General features: G+C 59.4%; 1 protein-coding gene across 4 annotated transcripts in view; it reads left to right on the top strand.

The window, feature by feature from the left end:
- The window catches only part of CTDP1 (CTD phosphatase subunit 1), a 42,172-nt gene that overhangs the window by 3,910 nt on the left and 21,758 nt on the right, over nt 1–16,504 (top strand). For 2 of the 4 annotated variants that reach the window (XM_057526470.1, XM_057526467.1), the window contains exons 2-10: nt 1,935–2,018; nt 2,692–2,785; nt 4,176–4,304; nt 5,956–6,106; nt 8,721–8,811; nt 10,712–10,878; nt 11,711–12,697; nt 12,939–13,164; nt 13,740–13,943. In XM_057526470.1, the coding sequence (XP_057382453.1) occupies nt 1,935–2,018; nt 2,692–2,785; nt 4,176–4,304; nt 5,956–6,106; nt 8,721–8,811; nt 10,712–10,878; nt 11,711–12,697; nt 12,939–13,164; nt 13,740–13,943 (2,133 nt within the window). The remainder of the gene's footprint in view (nt 1–1,934; nt 2,019–2,691; nt 2,786–4,175; nt 4,305–5,955; nt 6,107–8,720; nt 8,812–10,711; nt 10,879–11,710; nt 12,698–12,938; nt 13,165–13,739; nt 13,944–16,504) is intronic. The other 2 variants (XM_057526469.1, XM_057526471.1) reach the window with 2 other exon arrangements.

The raw sequence follows: 16,504 nt of genomic DNA, 5'->3' as shown, positions 1-16,504 counted from the left end.
ACAGAAAATACAGTCGGCCCTCCATACCACAGGTTCTGCATTTGTGTATTCAGCCAAGCTTGGATCGAAACATTTGGGGGGGTGGGGGGGAAATTCAGAAAGTTCCAAAAAGCAAAACTCGAATTTGCCACATACCGGCAATTATTTACGTAGCGTTGACATTGTGTTGGGTATCATAGGTAACTGAGAGGTGACTTAATGACACAGGAGGATGCATGTAGGTTATATGCAAATACTAGGCCGTTTTATATAACGGACTTGCGCATCCGCGGATTCTGATACCTGCGGGGTCCTGGAACCAATCCCCTGCGGATACGGACGGGTGACTGTCAAGTCTGTTTCCCCTCCTTTTAATTTGGGCTGTTTCTGAGCTGCTGTACCCCGTAAGTTTCACTCCACCAGCCGTGCCTTCCAAGAGGAGCGGTGCGTGGAGGCCAAGCCCCCAGGTCATCGCTCCTGGGCCCGGGAGCCCTTGGGTCACTGGTGCTCGTGTGGCCTGCACGTTCTCACAGGGTAGCAGGTCAGCGGAGCCTGTAGCTAAAATGTAAGCAGCGTCGGCATTTTTAAACCTCCTGGGTTGGTGGACGAGCCACTTACTGTTTCCCAAACACCTGCCGCCAGCGCCCCCGGAGGTGAGCGGCAGACTTCTCACCAGGTGCCGAAGGGCCCACGTGCACCGCTGGCCCGTGAGCAGGTGTCTGAGATGCACCTTTGACCTTGAGCGGAGCGCCTCCGGTCCACTTGCTGGCTCCACCACACCGTCGCAGATGCTTCCGGGGCCCCGTTCTTCCCCTCGGGCGCAGGAGAGCAGGGCTGGCGGGGAAGGGTCCCCGGCGGGGAGGGGTCTGGGAAGGGGGGCGCCCCGTGTCAGCAGTGAACTCCCCCCAGAACCGACCGGGCAGGGAGGACCAGGTGCGGCCCGGCAGTGACCTCACCCTGGAACCCAGGGCATGGCCCGCGTGCGGCCGAGGCGCCGTGAGAGCTGGGGAAGCAGAGACCCCGACCAGGCAGCGGGCGGACGAGCCCTGGGGGCGCTGCTGGGTGAAGGGGTCGTGGGCGCCTCGTGGAGGGATTTGGGTGGACGTGGGGGGCGGAGGGGCCACACGTGGAGAAGGCCAGCCAGGGCAGGGCTCCTCTGGGTGCCGATCACCAGTGGCCGAGGCGGGCGGGACCTGGAGCGGGCGCTGCCAGAAGGGCAAGGTCGAGGGAGGCGCCACGTGCGCTCAGGGCAGCGACCCGTCCGCTGCTCCGGTTTGTCAAGGGTCGGGGCGAGGGGGCAGTTTCGGGGAGAGGTTGAGACGGCGTCGAGGGTGGGAGAGAGGCCGGGCCGACGGGGCCAGGGGGGCCTGGTGTGCCCTCCCCGCCCAGCGCCGGGGTCGGGGGGTCGGGGGCCGGGGGGGCGTCCTGGCCCAGGGCACCGAGTGGCTGGTCGTGATGACCACCGGGGCCAGAAGGGCGGGGAGGAAGGAGGCCCTGCTCGGAGGATGGGCGCCACTTCCCTGGTTTCGCCCCCCGTTTTGCAGCTCTGTCTGCCCATGAAAATCATCTGCAGTCCAGAGCCTTTAGGACAGAAACGGGTGAGGAGAGAGGGGTGCAGAGCCGTCCGCCCTCATGTGTGGGGCACCGACCAGAAGGCCGCTGGGCCTCAGAGAGGGTCTTTGCTTTGTGGGCAAACGCCCAGCAGGGCCTCCCTCACAACACTGGCACGGGGCCCAGGTGTTTCATCGTAAGTGAAAAAGCCCTTCATTTTATAGCCATTTTATAGCACCCCTGGAGAGTGATGTGAAGTTAAAGTTATGCAAGAGTCACCAGGAGAAGTGGTACCAGAATCCAGGTGCCTTGGTGCCCACTCAGATGCTCTTTCTAGAGGAGTTGGATAAAGCAAGAGATTTTATTTCTTGCTAACTTGTGACCGTTTTCTCCCCCGATTCTAGGGCGGTTCTGGTGCAATTAGAAGGATGCAGCCACCCCGTCGTCATGAAGGGCCTGTGTGCCGAGTGTGGCCAAGACCTGACCCAGTAAGTTCTGGCAGCTCGAGAGCGGGACACCGTTCCCCCTGGAGCCCGAGGTCGGTGGGTGCGAGCGTGGAGGGACAGGACGCCTGAGGGGCTCGGGGTGGAGGATCCGTCTCCGCTGCCCTTCATCTGCGCTGCCCTTCATCTGCCCGCATGTAGCGCGAGTCAGTCCGCTTCCCCTCTGGTTTGATTTCTTTGAGCTCTGGAAGTGCTAAAGCATGCCTGCCGCCCACCCCGGGTGTGGTAGGAAACAGCTGGTGGGTTGGGATTTGCCTTCTCATCCCCGCTGAGTGAACCGCGCTTCCCCACTGGGACCGGCCATCCCTGGACGCAGCCGGCACTTCACAACCCCCAGGCCCCCATCTCGCAGCCTGCGCTAGTTTGCCACCACTGTTGAGTGGTTTCCCCCATTTGTACGTGTAGAGCAGTGTGGACTGTTCTGTACTTTCGCGCTGTGGGCCTCTGTGTTTCAGTGGGACCATCTTTATTTTCAAAGGGAACTCTGTGAGTGTGACTCTTACTTAATTTTTTCCTCGGTTTTCCTGTCTGTTTTCAGACAGTGGGGGAAATTTCAGCACTAAGCCCGCAGGCCTCATCAGCTAAAGTCTGAACTAAAATTTCCGCCTAAGTTAATGAGGTGCAGGTGTCGCTTCAGCAGCCCCTTCTCACTTCGCAGGCTGCAGAGTAAGAATGGGAGGCCGCAGGTGCCGCTGTCCACGGCCACCGTGTCGATGGTGCACAGCGTTCCCGAGCTAATGGTGAGCTCCGAGGTAAGTGCGCCCCTGGCAGGGGCAGCGTTTGGGAAGACGGTTCCTGAGAGCCGTGAGCGCATCTGTGGGCCGCGCTTAGCGTCAGGAGCGACAGGAGAAGACACCAGCTCTGTCGTCGTCGTCACTGTGTTCCCAGTGTGCCCACGGTGGCCGGCTGGTTTATGTGGAGCATGCGGCCTGCCCGCGGGTGAGGGCTGCGCCCCTTCCTCTTCCTTCCCCACGCGATCCCGCCTGCAGGCAGCACCGCTCCGCTGGGCTCCGTTGGGTTGGGAGCTCTTCAGGGTGCTGCAGCCGGACCCTGGGCTTGGAGAGCTGCGGGGTGTGAGCAGGGGTGAGGGGAGGGCATCTCGAGGGCTCCTGCCCGGGGAGCAGGGGGCCGAGCAGGAGGGGGGAGGTGTCAGGTCTGGTCAGCGCTGGCTGCGTGGACGTGGGGTGGAGGGAGAGGGCCCGGTGCTGTGCTTTCACGTGCAAAGACGTGCGAGTGCTGGAGAGATGTCTGGAAAGAAAAAGGTTGCTTTTTGTACATTGCCGTGTTGGTCAGAGGCCTCCTGACACCTGGGCCAGGCTCCACACGGTGGGGTGAGTGAGCGTCGCCAGGACAGGGCAGTAGGCACAGCGCCCACCTCACGGGGCCCTGTAACCACTGGCTTCTTGTCTTATCGCAAGGCAGTCTCAGAGCTCTACGTTTCTGCAGGTAGTAGGTAAAAACCTTATTCAGTGTTATAATTTTATTAGGTGTGTGCTTTTAAATGATATATACCTATTTTGTTTTTCATGGGAGAGATGAAATGCCAGGTACATGATTCTGGTTTTCTGAATTGCTGAAATTTAAACAAATATAAATACATAAGTGTATGTTTAAGACAAAACAAGGAAGTTTGAGGATAAAAAGAGAAGAAAGCATCCCCCCCCCCCCCGTTGTTTCTGCTGTAAAGGAATAACTCTTGCCCTTTCTGCATAAACCGTTTTGGGAACAGACAGTGGAATTCCTCGGTAACTAGCCAGGACCGCCTCGGCCGCCCCTCCGCCCCGCGCTCGGCTCACTGCTTGTCTCAGTTCTGCCGATCGCTTGCCCTGAGCTGCTCCAGAGCCTTCAGCTGAGTCTGTACAGACACAGCCACTTTCTTCTCGGCCCCCGTTCACTGGTCCACCTATTTAATTAAAAGCAGTCACAAGTCGGAGCGGCTTGAAGAGGGTCGGACCGCACAGGACTGGCTCTGGGCACTGGGGCGCAGTCCCCAGGCCGCGAGGCTTGTGAGCGAGGCGGGCAAGGCGTGCAGGGCGGCGAAGACCACCCTCAGCTTCCTTTTCTGTTTTCTGGTTGAGACTGAGTTTTACTTCGTATCCACACGTACTTCCTTTGCCATCTCTCGTTTTCCTTTTTCACTAGCAAGCTGAACAGCTGGGAAGGGAAGACCAGCAGCGACTGCATCGCAACAGAAAACTAGTGCTCATGGTGGACTTGGACCAGACCTTGATCCACACAACGGAGCAGCTCTGCCAGCAGATGTCCAACAAGGTGAGCTCCTGCGGGGGGGCGGCTCACTCAGCGGCGGGCGCGGGCCGGTGCAGCTTTGTTACCAGCTTCGTCTGAAGGAGCGCGGGGTCTTGGCTCAGTGAGTGAGCAGGCGCAGGTCGCTCTGCCCCTGAAGCTCTCGGCCACAGTGCGGTGGACGGCGACCAGCTGGTGAGCGCTGGCCTTGAGTCCCTCACCCAGAGAACGCGTGTGTTTTTCAGCTACGTTAGTCTTTTGATGTCGTGGGCTCTTCTGTAAGATGCTCTCTGTGTGACATCCGCGGTTGGCAGGGGTCTTGGGGATTTCCTGCATCACGACCGCTGCACTCAGGCTGGGCGGGGCAGAGCACCGCAGCCACTCGCACCGCAGCCACTCGGGGCTCGATCCGCTTGCGAAGCCGGGCCTTTTCATTCCTTTCATAAGAGTTTGCTCGGTTACGCCACTCCCGTTCTCGGCCTGTGTGGCACGAGGGTGTCCTCAGGACCGTGTGGACGGTGCTCAACTGCTGCTGGGGGATTCCCTGTGCCTCCACCCGCACCTGCCCCCTGGCCAGGCCCCTCTGGACCCCCAGACGGCATCCGGGACGCATGGCAACCCCCCGCCCTGCCCCCAGTTCCGGACCCACAGGACATCCGCTGGCAACAGCCCGAGAGGCACGTTGAATCCTTAACCTTGGAGATCCTGACTTGGGATTTTAAGGGTGTTTCTCTTGCAGCCTCTGGACGTTTTAGCTGTGGAGTGTGGTGGAAGGTGTTTTACAACATTTCTCACTCCCAGGCGCTTTACCAGAATAGCCCATCAGGAGGGGGTGACGAGTTTAGAGCCAGCGGAAAAATTAACGAGGCCTCAGGTCATTTCCTTCCTTCTTAGTTTATTACTACTGAGAAAATGAATGATAAAGAGGATTAAAAGGATCAAAGTTTAACTCCCTAAGGAGAGTAGACATGCGTGCATGTTAATCACGTATAAGCAGGTTGGGGTTACTGATTTCATCTGTTTCCTAAAGATGTCTGCGAATGCTGTTTCAGCTTCTGTGTTTCATTTGTAAGGTAGTAAAGTTGCATCTTAAACCGTCCGTGAGTTAGACTGAGTGATCTGGGACCCTTGGTTTGTGTTCATCCCTAGCTCTGGGAGACACTGTCAGTAGGCCCCTGGCGATGGGTTCTAAGCGGTCCGCAGCGGCTCTGCTGCTTGCCGCTGTGTGCGGTGACTCTCTCAGGGGTGCTCGCTTTGTCCGTGATCAGAGAAACAGTGTTGGCAAGACGGTCAGGGTGTGTAAGCGTCCACCGGTGTCCTGATAGCCTTTTAGTAAGCCCTCAGATAGCCGAGGTACCGTAGTCATCACAGGAAGTTATCCCAGGTAGGTAGTTACCTGGTCGCTCTGGGTAGCTCCGTGCTTGTCCTGGGTGCTTACCATACGTGGTTACCGCAGCAGGGAAGGTGGAGCCGCCCTCCGCCATAGAGCGAGAAAGGAGAGCATTTCTGTGGAGTGGGCGTGGTGACCCGTGCAGCTGTCACGTGTCACGTGTCAGCCGCAGGGCCAAGCCTTCACCACGGCGGCACCGGCCCCCTGACCGCCGCTCCCGCCCCCTGACCCCCGGCTCCCGCCCCCTGACCGCCGCTCCCGCCCTATGACTGGGTGTGTTCTCTGCAGGGCATATTCCACTTCCAGCTGGGCCGGGGGGAGCCGATGCTGCACACCCGTCTGCGTCCGCACTGCAAGGGGTTCCTGGAGAAGATCGCCAAGCTGTACGAGCTTCACGTCTTCACGTTCGGCAGCCGGCTGTACGCGCACACGATCGCGGGTGAGCGGCCGCGGGGTTCAGTCCCCCCGCTGGACACTCTACATTTGGCTTCTCTCTTTTTCTCGACGTTTCTTGAAGATGAAGGGGAAAGATCAGGAAGGTCTCCCAAACTCAATTTCAGTCTCCCAGCTGGCAGGTGGGGGCCCAGTTAAGTCGGTCCACAGGCTGCAGGCGGCCGAGAACCTCCCTGCTCTGCTGGGCCCACGGGCCGTGACCAGACGCGCTCCAGTCCAGAGGGCAGGCTGCCATCACTCTGGTCAGCTGCACGCCACGGGCCACTTCGGAAGTTGGTCAGGACCACACATACGTCGAAAAGTAGAAACTCTCTCTGTGAGGGTTCTTTTAAAAAATGTTAATCCGTTTGGAAATAGCTCTGGAGACGTGTTGCTTGTGTTTGTCTGCAGTTAGCACTTTCATCGCAGACAGAACAGTCTCTGTTACTTGGAAGGGAGCAGCGTGATGGTGCGTTAACCTGCTGTCCTAGTTCGGGCTTGCGGTTCTGTGCTGGCTTCTCTCGTGCATGGACACAGGAGCCCCCTGGCCCCCAGCTCTGGCTGGGGACGGGGTGAAGGGCACCAGCTTCCCCTGCGTAGGCACGTTTGGGCTCCAGCCCACTGAGGCCCATCAGTGGACATTGGCACCTGCAGTATGTCACAGCTCCTTAGGATTAGTTATAGGGACGTTAAACTAAGTACTTTCAAATGCAGGCGCCTTTGCAGATGGGTCTTGGTCTTGTCAATGGGGAAATACATTTTAAATCCCCCTTTAACATTTGGTGCCTTTGTAGGAAATGTTAGTCACAAACACGGAGGCAGCGTATTAGTTAATCCATCTTGTGACTAACACTCAGCGTGTTCACCTTCAGCGTATGGCTGCTCTGCGGCTCCCCGGGAGCGTGGTTTGGAGACTGACGCATCTCCTTTGCAGAGTTCTCACACCGCTGAGTAAGCCACACCCCACGTGCAAATAGCAAGTGACATCTTCAGGTGCGGCCTCAGGCTTCTCCTTGCGGCCGTCACCTCTGGAACCTGGCCTCGCTAGGTGTCAGTTAGTGAGGCACGGAGAGCACCAGCGAAGGTCCCGGGGGACGCATCCCTGCTCGGCCTGCCGCCCTGCCCGCCCCCAGGGCCTGTGGCCATCGCCGCTTCCTGAGGTTCCTGAGAGCAGGGCTCGCCCCATCTCAGGCTGCGCCGTGTGCCGTAGAATCCCAAGTTGCAGCAAGTCCAGACGAGGCCATCACGAGGAAACCGCAGGCAGTATCCCAGCGACAGTGGGTGCAGAGACCCTCCGAGCAGCACCTCGACCGGGGGACCCGAGGTGGTTCGGCCACCCCGGTGAGGGCGTTGAGAGCGACCACGGTTCACCTGCAGAGAGGGCCCAGGAGGAAGCACGTGGCCCCCAGGGCTGGTGCCCCACATAGCTGTGGGAGCTGTGAGGCCTTCGGGGGCACGTGGATTTGAGCTTAGTGGCCACAGCGCTTTTGGCTGGAAGGAGTCGGCTGATTGGCCATGTCAGTCTGCTCATTCGCAGATGACAAGCAGAGGCCAGACATGCAGAGGCCTGACTGTGGTTTTAACAGTGATGGCTTCCGTGACTTCCTCTTTCCGTCAACTTTACTGTTTTCACAGAATGTGTACTTTCGGTGTAAGGAGGATAGACACGCTTTCGTTGGGGCAGAAACGTTAAGCGCTTCGCACGCTTTTCATTTATTGCAGAGGCTCTGATAGTTAGTGTTTTAGATTTAGCGGCTGAGAGGCTTCAGCATTCCTACAAGTCTTCACATAGTAAGATGGTAGCGTGCGTTTCTCTTGCGAGATGAGCGCTGTCTGCTGGTCAAACACTGACGACTCGGGCACCTCGAGGCCCTAAGCTCCAGGTGGCTGCCGCCTCACTGCACAGGGGCCCTCTGGAGGGGCACACGGCTCCGCTCGCAGGAGGACCGCGGGCTGCAGACCTAGCGACCTACGTGACGCCTCCGTCCCCGTCGGTAGTAGGCAACAGTAAGGCGTGGGTGTCAGATCTGCAGTGTCAAGGGCCCTGTCACAGAGGGAGGCAGCTCTGGGCGGGCCGTGTGGGAGAGGACGCACGTGAGGTTATGAAGGTGCCTCCTCGTCTGTGGAAAGAAAGGCTTGAGGAAAGACGGGTTCTCCTGTCACGGTGTGAGTGTAAGAGTGCTGCCCAAACACCCTGCCCTCCCCTTTGCTTTACGAACACGAAGGCTCAGGGAGATGACAAAGACAAACCAGCATTTGAACTCCTGTTTGGGGCCCCTTCTCCCGGCGATGGGCTCCTCCCTGATGCCGCCCCGAGTCCCCTGCGAGGTGGGCGGACGTGGTGCCTTCACGTGTTAATTACCCGCGGCCCTGAGCTTCCGGGGTAACCCTGAACTTTGTTCATCTCGTCTGCTGTCCTAGCAAGATTCCAGGTGATGGGAGATTCAGTCAACATTTCCTGGACCAAAGCCCTTAGAGGAAAGGAACTGTAAGAGGGTGACGGTCTCACCTGAAAGAGGAAAGTGCTTGACGCCGGTGCTCTGTGTCTGCACATCACCGCACGCAGGAAGGGACGTCAGTGCATCTCAGACACGTGACCTTGTCCTGTTTTCTTTTCAAAGGCTTCTTAGATCCTGAGAAGAAGCTTTTTTCTCATCGAATATTATCGAGGGACGAATGTATTGACCCGTTTTCCAAAACGGGGAACCTTAGGTATGTACCTGGCTGTGCGCACCGCTGAGGTCACCGTCCAGTTTCCACCGTAAAGCCTGCATTTTGAGCATCAGACCAATCGTTCTGTATTTATTCTCCCGGTTACCAGCGTCCACTTTCCGGCACGTAGCAAGCCCACTGTCTTCTAACCAGACCCCTCCCCTCCCTGCTCTCCTTGAATGTCCAGGCAGTGGTGGCTCCTGGGGCACTCGGGCCAGAGCCCGGGGCGACATGGGTGTCGGGGGAGGAGCGAGACCAGGGCCTGGGGGATGCGTGGAGAGAGAGTCTGGGTGGCCGAGCCCCCAGAGCCTCCCCAGAGGGCCAGGGGGCTGTTTGGCCTAGTCGGGAGTTTTAGGGGGTGTTGGCACCTCGGGTTTCTGTTTCCTTAAGACCTTGCGTGCTGTGCAGCGTACAGTCAGTTATCAAATCCTAAGTCGTGATACTCTGCACTGGCGCTCGGCCCGTTTCCACGTCCTTCCACCCCCGTGTGCCCCTCCCCATCCCGGTCTCTGTACTCTTACACCAGGGCTCCCTCCCACCCCTCACTGAAGGGCTGATTTATATTCTTGGGAATTTCCTGCTCACTCTGTACAAGGAATTTCCCCATTTCTACCCAGATAGGTAGCCTCCCCCCATTATGATCCTATATCAGATATAACTTTTTTCATGGCTGTTGATTCCTAAGACTTAGACAGTAACAGCTGTGGCCTCAGTGGCCTTTTGGCTGGCGTTGGCCACCCTTAGCTAACATTTTGTGTTTCAGGTTTAGGGTATCCACACAGACTGAGACCTGTTCACGTCTATGGGATACAAGAAGAGAATCAGAGTACCTGTTTCAGAAACAGTTCTCATGTTTACCGGTTAGGCATCCGAATGAGCAGATGCGAGGACGAAGGAAACTGAGGGAGGGTGTGATGACTTGTCCGGGGGAAACCCTACCCGAGGACGAGCGCGTCAGAGGAGAGGGCCTCCACGGCAGCTCGGGGGCGGCACTTGGCTCTGTCCCCCGGCCTCGATTCGGTGTGGTTTTCACCTCCCTCGTCTGGAATTAGATGTGCTCAAGGCGGTAACTGTGTCAGTCACTGTAGCTGCCGCTTGTGTTTTGCCTGTGGAAAACGGACTCACCGAAGACAGTTTTGGACACAGGAACGTTTTTTTCTGACTAGTTGTAGCCTTCAGTAGCAGCTAGAAAACCTGAACAATGACATGCATTTCTCCTGGGTTTGTTTCTCAATCCTAGAAAACAGGCAGGAAGCACTCATCCTTCTGAATTTTGCATGCTTGCGCCTGTCTGTCTGAGTGTAAGTGTTGTGGGCAGAAATCAAGTGAAAAGACCACAGAGCAGGCCTGTGTCCATCAGGTGGCTTTTTGGACCCTTGTTAACATTCTTCCTCCACCCGTACATTCTCATAGTTTTGGGGAATACAGCAGTCACTTTTTGGACTTGGCATCATGTAGGTGCCCCAGCCGAGATTTGAGTAAGGCCTTGCCCTCCTGCCTGTGACTGATAGCTCTCACCTGGCACACGCCGATTACATGTGTTTGTAAATAAAGCCGTGTTGGGATGTGGCCAGGCCCATTGGGCCGTGCCAGCTTCCCCTGGGTGAGGGCTTTCCATGGCCCCAAACAGTAAACCCTTCACTCTCTGGCCCTTTGAAGAATTTGTCATGACTCCTGCCTTGAGGAGTGTCAGACACTGGAGGAGAGTGTAACTATCTTAGTATAACTTTCTCTGGAAATTTTTTTAAACGTGAGCTAAACAAAAGCCCTCAGTGCAGCTTGCATCTGGCTCTGATTAACATGCTCTCTGCTGGTTTCATACAAAAGACGACCTTGACGTTCAATTGATGGTGACCTTTTGTAAATGGTGCTAGTGGTTCCGATGCATTTTTACTTCTAGAAATCTTTTTCCTTGTGGAGACTCCATGGTTTGCATTATCGATGACCGAGAAGACGTGTGGAAGTTTGCCCCCAACCTGATAACTGTGAAGAAATACGTGTACTTCCAGGGCATAGGTGACATCAATGCCCCGTCCGGGTCCCGGGAGCCCCAGGCGAGGAGGAGAGGTGGGTGGCCCCTCCTGGCTGTCCGATAGCGTCGGCTCTGTCCTGTCTCGGCTGTGGCTGCTGTTAATTCAGGACTCAGTTTGGTTTTGGGTCGTTTATTTATATTTCAGTAGTCGTAGAGGTGGTGTTGGGTTTATTTACATTATGCTGAAAAACGTGGTATTGTTTGGTTTCAGTTTGGGTTTTTTTTTTCTTTTAATAGTACCAGCCTAAACATTTTTCCTGTTGAGTAAAGATTAAAGAATACTATTTAATTTAATGCATCTAAATGCTACCTTTCATCCCGGCTTTCCTTGAAAGACAAGCATGACACTGGGAGTTTGGTGTGTGAGACCCCAGCCGTGGGTGGTCGGTGCCGGGCCCCAGCCCAGAGCCTGCGGGGAACCTCCCAGGCGAGCTGGAACCCAGAGTCTGAAAAAAATTTAAAGTTTTGGTTTGAAGTGTTTCTGATGATCTTTAGCTTTCAAATAATCCACTTTGAGGCATAGAGTTATTGCCGTAGTCGCTAAAGTGGAACTTTGAGGTGTAGGCAGGGGAGTGAGACCCCAGGGCACCCTCGGGGGCGAGGCTGCACAGCACAGCTCGAGCAGGGCCCGATCCGACCACAGCCTGGGAGCCAGGCGTGTTCTGTGCAGCCCGTACCGCTGTGGAACCCGGAACGAGGTGACCGGGCGGGGCCCGCAAACCTGAGCTGCTCACCCTCCAGCCCTTCCCGGCCGAGGCTGCCGCCCCCTGGCCAGAGGCCGGGGCGGGTGGATGGAGGCTGCTTCCACGGGGGGGTCCCTCCTACATGTTAGGTAACGGCGGCCTTGTCTCTTGTGCACACGTGCAGTCAGTGCTTCTCCTAAAGGTGCCGATGCCCCGGAGCAGCCTCCGTCCGTCAAGGATGCCGAAGAAGGAAGGCAGGTGTCTGGGGTCGAGCAGAGCAACGGCCTCGGGAAGCCCACGAGGGAGCTCAACGGGGGCGCGGGCCCTCGGGGAGGCTGGCCCTGTCCCGGGCAGGAGGAGGAGAGGGGCGCCCGGCCCGCCGCCCGCACCCCCTCGGCTGACGGCCGGGGGCCCCTGGCGGGCACCCAGCAACACGGGCGGACGCCGCCGGAGAAGAGGCCCGTGCGGGGTCCGGTGGGCCCTGACCCGGACCCGGATGTCCCCGGTGACAGCGGGAGCAGCAGCGAGTCGGAGGGCCGGCCGTCCCCCGTCCCCTCTGATGGGGAGAGTGGGGAGAAGAGGACCCGGAGAAAGCCTCCGGCCACCCGCCACGCTGGGGACGTTGCGGCACAGGGCGGCCCCCCGGGCGCCAGTCCCTGCGTGGAGCCCGGGCCCGGCACCCAGGCGGCCGTGCAGGGGGAGGGCGAGCGGGACGGCCTCTGCGGGCTGGGCGGCGGCTGTGCCGACAGGAGGGAGGCCGAGACGGAGTCCCAGAACAGCGAGCAGTCGGGCATCACGGTGGGCGAGTCCCTGGACCAGAGCGCGGAGGAGGAGGAGGAGGAGGAGGAGGAGGCTGACGCCGACGACCACCTGGTCCACCTGGAGGAGATCCTCGCCCGCGTGCACTCCGCCTACTATGCCAGGTACGACCGCTTTCTGCGCGGGGAGGCCCAGGAGGCCCCCGACATCCGCAAGATTGTCCCCGAGCTGCGCAGCAGGGTGCTGGCCGACGTCGCCATCATCTTCAGCGGGCTGCACCCCACGAACTTCCCCATCGAGAAGACACGGGAGCACTACCACGCCACGGCCCTGGGGGCCAGGATCCTCACCCAGCTGGTTCTGGACCCCGACAGCCCCGACCGGGCCACCCACCTGATAGCCGCGCGGGCCGGTGAGTCACGCCCTTCCCCCCACCACCCGCCCCCAACCCCGCCCGCCTCTGGGCGGGGTTCCCGGCTCCCGCTCCCCCTCAGAACCGGCTGCCGCCACGGTCCGCGCTGCGGGGGCACCCGGGTGTCACTGCTCCCCGAGGCCCCGGGCTCGAGGCTCTGGAGTGGGTACCGACGTAGAGAAGCGGGGCCCTTCAGGAGCCATCACATGGCCGGCCCCGCTCTGAGGGCTGTTCCCTCCAGGGCCCCTGCTGTTCCCGCCGCCCCAAGCCCTGACGACAGACCAGTGGCCCACGGCGGCTCCGAGCAGAGTGCGTGTGCCCGCAGGCACGGAGAAGGTGCGCCAGGCCCAGGATTGCGGGCAGCTGCACGTGGTCAACCCCGACTGGCTGTGGAGCTGCCTGGAGCGCTGGGACAAGGTGGAGGAGCGGCTCTTCCCGCTGCGCGGTGACCAGGCCAAGTCCCAAAGGTGGGCCCCGCGGGGGCCGCTGGCTCAGAGGGAGGGTCCGCGCTGGAGCCCGCACGGCCGCTGCTCCCCTCGGGAGACGCCCGCCCGCCCCCGCCGAGCAGACTGTCACACAGAGCGCCTCCGACCAGCGTCGCCTGGAGGAGAAGCGCAAGTGCTTCTCCTAAGACACAAGTCAGCTTTGAGCAGCGGATCCTAGTTTGCGGCTGTTTCTTCCACAGCTGGGACGTGGTCCCGTCGAGTCACAGGGTCTTTACAGAGCCCAGCGTGGAGGGAGGGGGTGGCCAGGACGAGGGATGGGTGCAGAGGGCCCGTGGGTAGAGCCAGGCGGCACGCACGGCGCACCTGCTCCGTCAGAGCAGGTGCTGTGTTCAGAGGTGAGGCCGCAAACGGCGACAGAGAGAGAGCGGTGCGGCCCGCGCTCTCCAAGGGGCCTTGTGTCCGCAGCCAAGGTCGAGCCCCAGGCTTAACGGAGAACCGCGACGTCATGTGCGGATTCACAGTCCCGGTGGGAGGGAGGCGCGGGGGGTCCCGATCTGCCCCAGCCCCTCCTCACCACCCTCGTTCTCGTCCCCCAGGGAGGACGGCCCGGCCGCCTTTCCCGACAGGCAGGGCCTGCTTCCGACCACCCTGTTTCATCCAACACCTGTGCATCCCAAGGCCCCGCCTGGCCCTGAAGTTCGGATCTACGACGCCAGCACAGGCAAACTCATCCGCAAGGGCGCTGCGGGCCCCGGGCCCCCCGGCTCCCTGCCGGTGCACGCGGAGCTCTCCTCCTTCAGGTACACGCGCCCCGCACGCAAAGGTGTCCTCGCAGGGCTTAGCCGGCAGGCAGTGGAGTGGGGTGCCTGTGGGGTCGGGCCAGGGGCACGGGCCTCGCGCATGCCCGCGTCGGGCCTTCCTGCACGTTCTTCCGTCCCGTCTCGGGTCCCGGGACTGGGGCAGGCGAGTCCGTGGCTCAGCCTGGACCTGCACACGCTCCACCTTTGCTCGGTGCCAAGGGGGGCCTCAGGCGGCTGAACCTGACCCTCCTGCCTTGCCCTTCAGGTCCGTCCCCGCTGCCACCCCCAGATGGGCCAGTCGGGAGCGGCTCTGCTCTGTAGCCCCGGCCCTCAGGTCACAGGTCACACTGAGGGCCCTGGTGGCGGTGGCAGTTGGTAAATAGGAACATAGAGACCCAGGTCGGGGAGGAAGGCACTGCCCTGAGGGAACGTGGCCAGTGGTTTCCACACGTGTCTCCACAAGTGTCTGTTTCCTTTCTGCATGTTGACTGGAGATCAGCTGAGTTGGGGACCTTACAGAGCACCCTGTAAACACTTTAGCACTCTGAGGTGTAAATGAGGGACCTGAAGCTTTGTTTTGTTTTTGAAGAGTGGCCACTGCTTTGAAATGCTTGTGCTGAATGCACGTGGTCTTGCTTCCGGGCCCCCTCCTTCCTGGAGCCCCGAGCACATCCTGAGAGCCGCCTTTGCTGTTAGCGGCCCACGTGTGGCGGTGGGTTTCTCCTGCGCTGACCGCATGGCTCCACCGGAGTCCGATTCCCTACCCTCTGGCCTGTCCCTGGCCTCGGCAGCACTCCGCAGGGGCCGACACGAGCCGGTTGACGCCAGCAGAGTGGATGTGGACGAGGGGCCCCTGGAGGCCAGCGGGGTGTCCGCTGACCCTGCGGCTGGGCTCCGGATGTGGACAGACGCCCGGGGTTTAGGCCAGTTTCAGTTGGGCTATTGGTGGGTGGATTATTTTGTTCTAAGAGCATCGTCGCTGATGAAGCTTTGATTTTCTTCCGACAACGTGATATTTAATTACTTAAGAAGATGCATTGAGATCTCTGTGCTGCTTATACTCCCATGGAGTTACTTTCCAGAAGCAGGGTTACTAGGTTAAAGGTCGTGGGTGTCCTTGACTTTAATAAATGGGGGCCGTTGTTACTTTGCCAAAGACTTGTTGGGATTCGCGTCCCGCCCAGCAGGACCGGCCCCTCCCCCTCCTTCCTCCTTGATCTGAATCGAGGCGCACGGCCGCCCTCTCTCTCCAACGCGTCTCCGGCTGCCGAGCGGCGTGAGGCTCGCCTCTGCACACGTTGATTAGCCTCCTGGATCTCACTTGAGTGGACTGGCTTTTTATACCCTTAATTGACCCCTTTTTCCTTACTGGGTTTTGGAAGCTTTGTCACCATCCCTTCTGGGAAATGTTCGCTGTAAGGTAGGCGACGTCCCCACTTGGATGCAGGAGGGGTGGGCTGGCTCCGGGTCCCATGGTTGTTACCGAGCTGTGCTGGTTCTTCATCCTTGTTTGAATGCGTGGGTTGCTGGGACTTTTTCTTTATAGTGAACGTTTATGGCTCAAGTGTTTACACTTGCCGTTTCACCGTCAGATCCTTCTTGACGTAGAGCCGATGTTTGGGCGTCCTCTGCCTCCAGGGCAGCAGCTAAGCGGGTTGCCGGTTGAGTAGAGGTCACGCCGAAGCACGGATGGACTTGGCCCGTGCTTGCGGAGGGTACACCGTCAGCACAGAAGTGCTTCAGTATTTAGAGCAACTCAGGCGTGTCGTCCTGCAAACAGTTTGAGTTTTGTTTTGTAGCTCTGTGTTTTACTGTCCAAAAGAATCTCACAGGTAGCTTGTTTCTTTAAACCTAGTCCTGTCATGCACGCCTTGAACTCCTCACGTGTGTAGGCCTGTGGTTGTTAAGGATGTCCCGCTTGTCACCACCTGGTGTGTGTTTGTCGTGCGTTCGCCCTGACGCTGAACTGTTCTTTAAAGTGTTGAGATCACCCCCATTTCTGAGGTCCCTCTATGTGAAAGTAAGCCTGACGAGTGTGCGGGACGCACCTCCGAGGGGGACCCAGCCCAGGCAGGACGTGGGCCCAGGGTCTGCAGCCAGCGCGGGGCTCCCGAGGCAGACACAGCCGGGCCTTGAGGACAGGGTCAGGGTTAGCGGAGATTTTAAGGGAACTTCCAGCAAGGTTACATCAGAGGCCGCCAAACACCCCGAGTTCGAGCGTGAGGCACCTGCTCAGAGGGAGGCCGACATCACGGCGTGAGGGACGCGCAGTCCTGGAGCCGTTGGGGGACGGGCGGGGATCTGTGAGTGAGCTCGGGACACCGGGCCCTGCGGAGCCAGGACGGGCAGGGGGCGGGGGGAGCTGCAGTCCAGGTGCTCACGGGAGAGACGCGGGGCCGAGCAGGTGGTGGCCCGGCCGGGGGGCAGTGCCGGCTGCCGTTCCTCACGTGTTCAGCCAGCAGAAGACTGAGACGTGGTGGCCCAGGGCTGCCCGGAGCCCGCCCGCCCGTGCTCGAGGGCTGTGGACGGCACAGCGCAGCAGCTCCCGGCGGCGCCCGCTG

Source organism: Balaenoptera acutorostrata, chromosome 13 (genome assembly GCF_949987535.1).
Source record: "Balaenoptera acutorostrata chromosome 13, mBalAcu1.1, whole genome shotgun sequence".
Taxonomy (NCBI): Eukaryota; Metazoa; Chordata; class Mammalia; order Artiodactyla; family Balaenopteridae; genus Balaenoptera; species Balaenoptera acutorostrata.
This window is presented reverse-complemented; position numbering and strand designations above follow the sequence as displayed.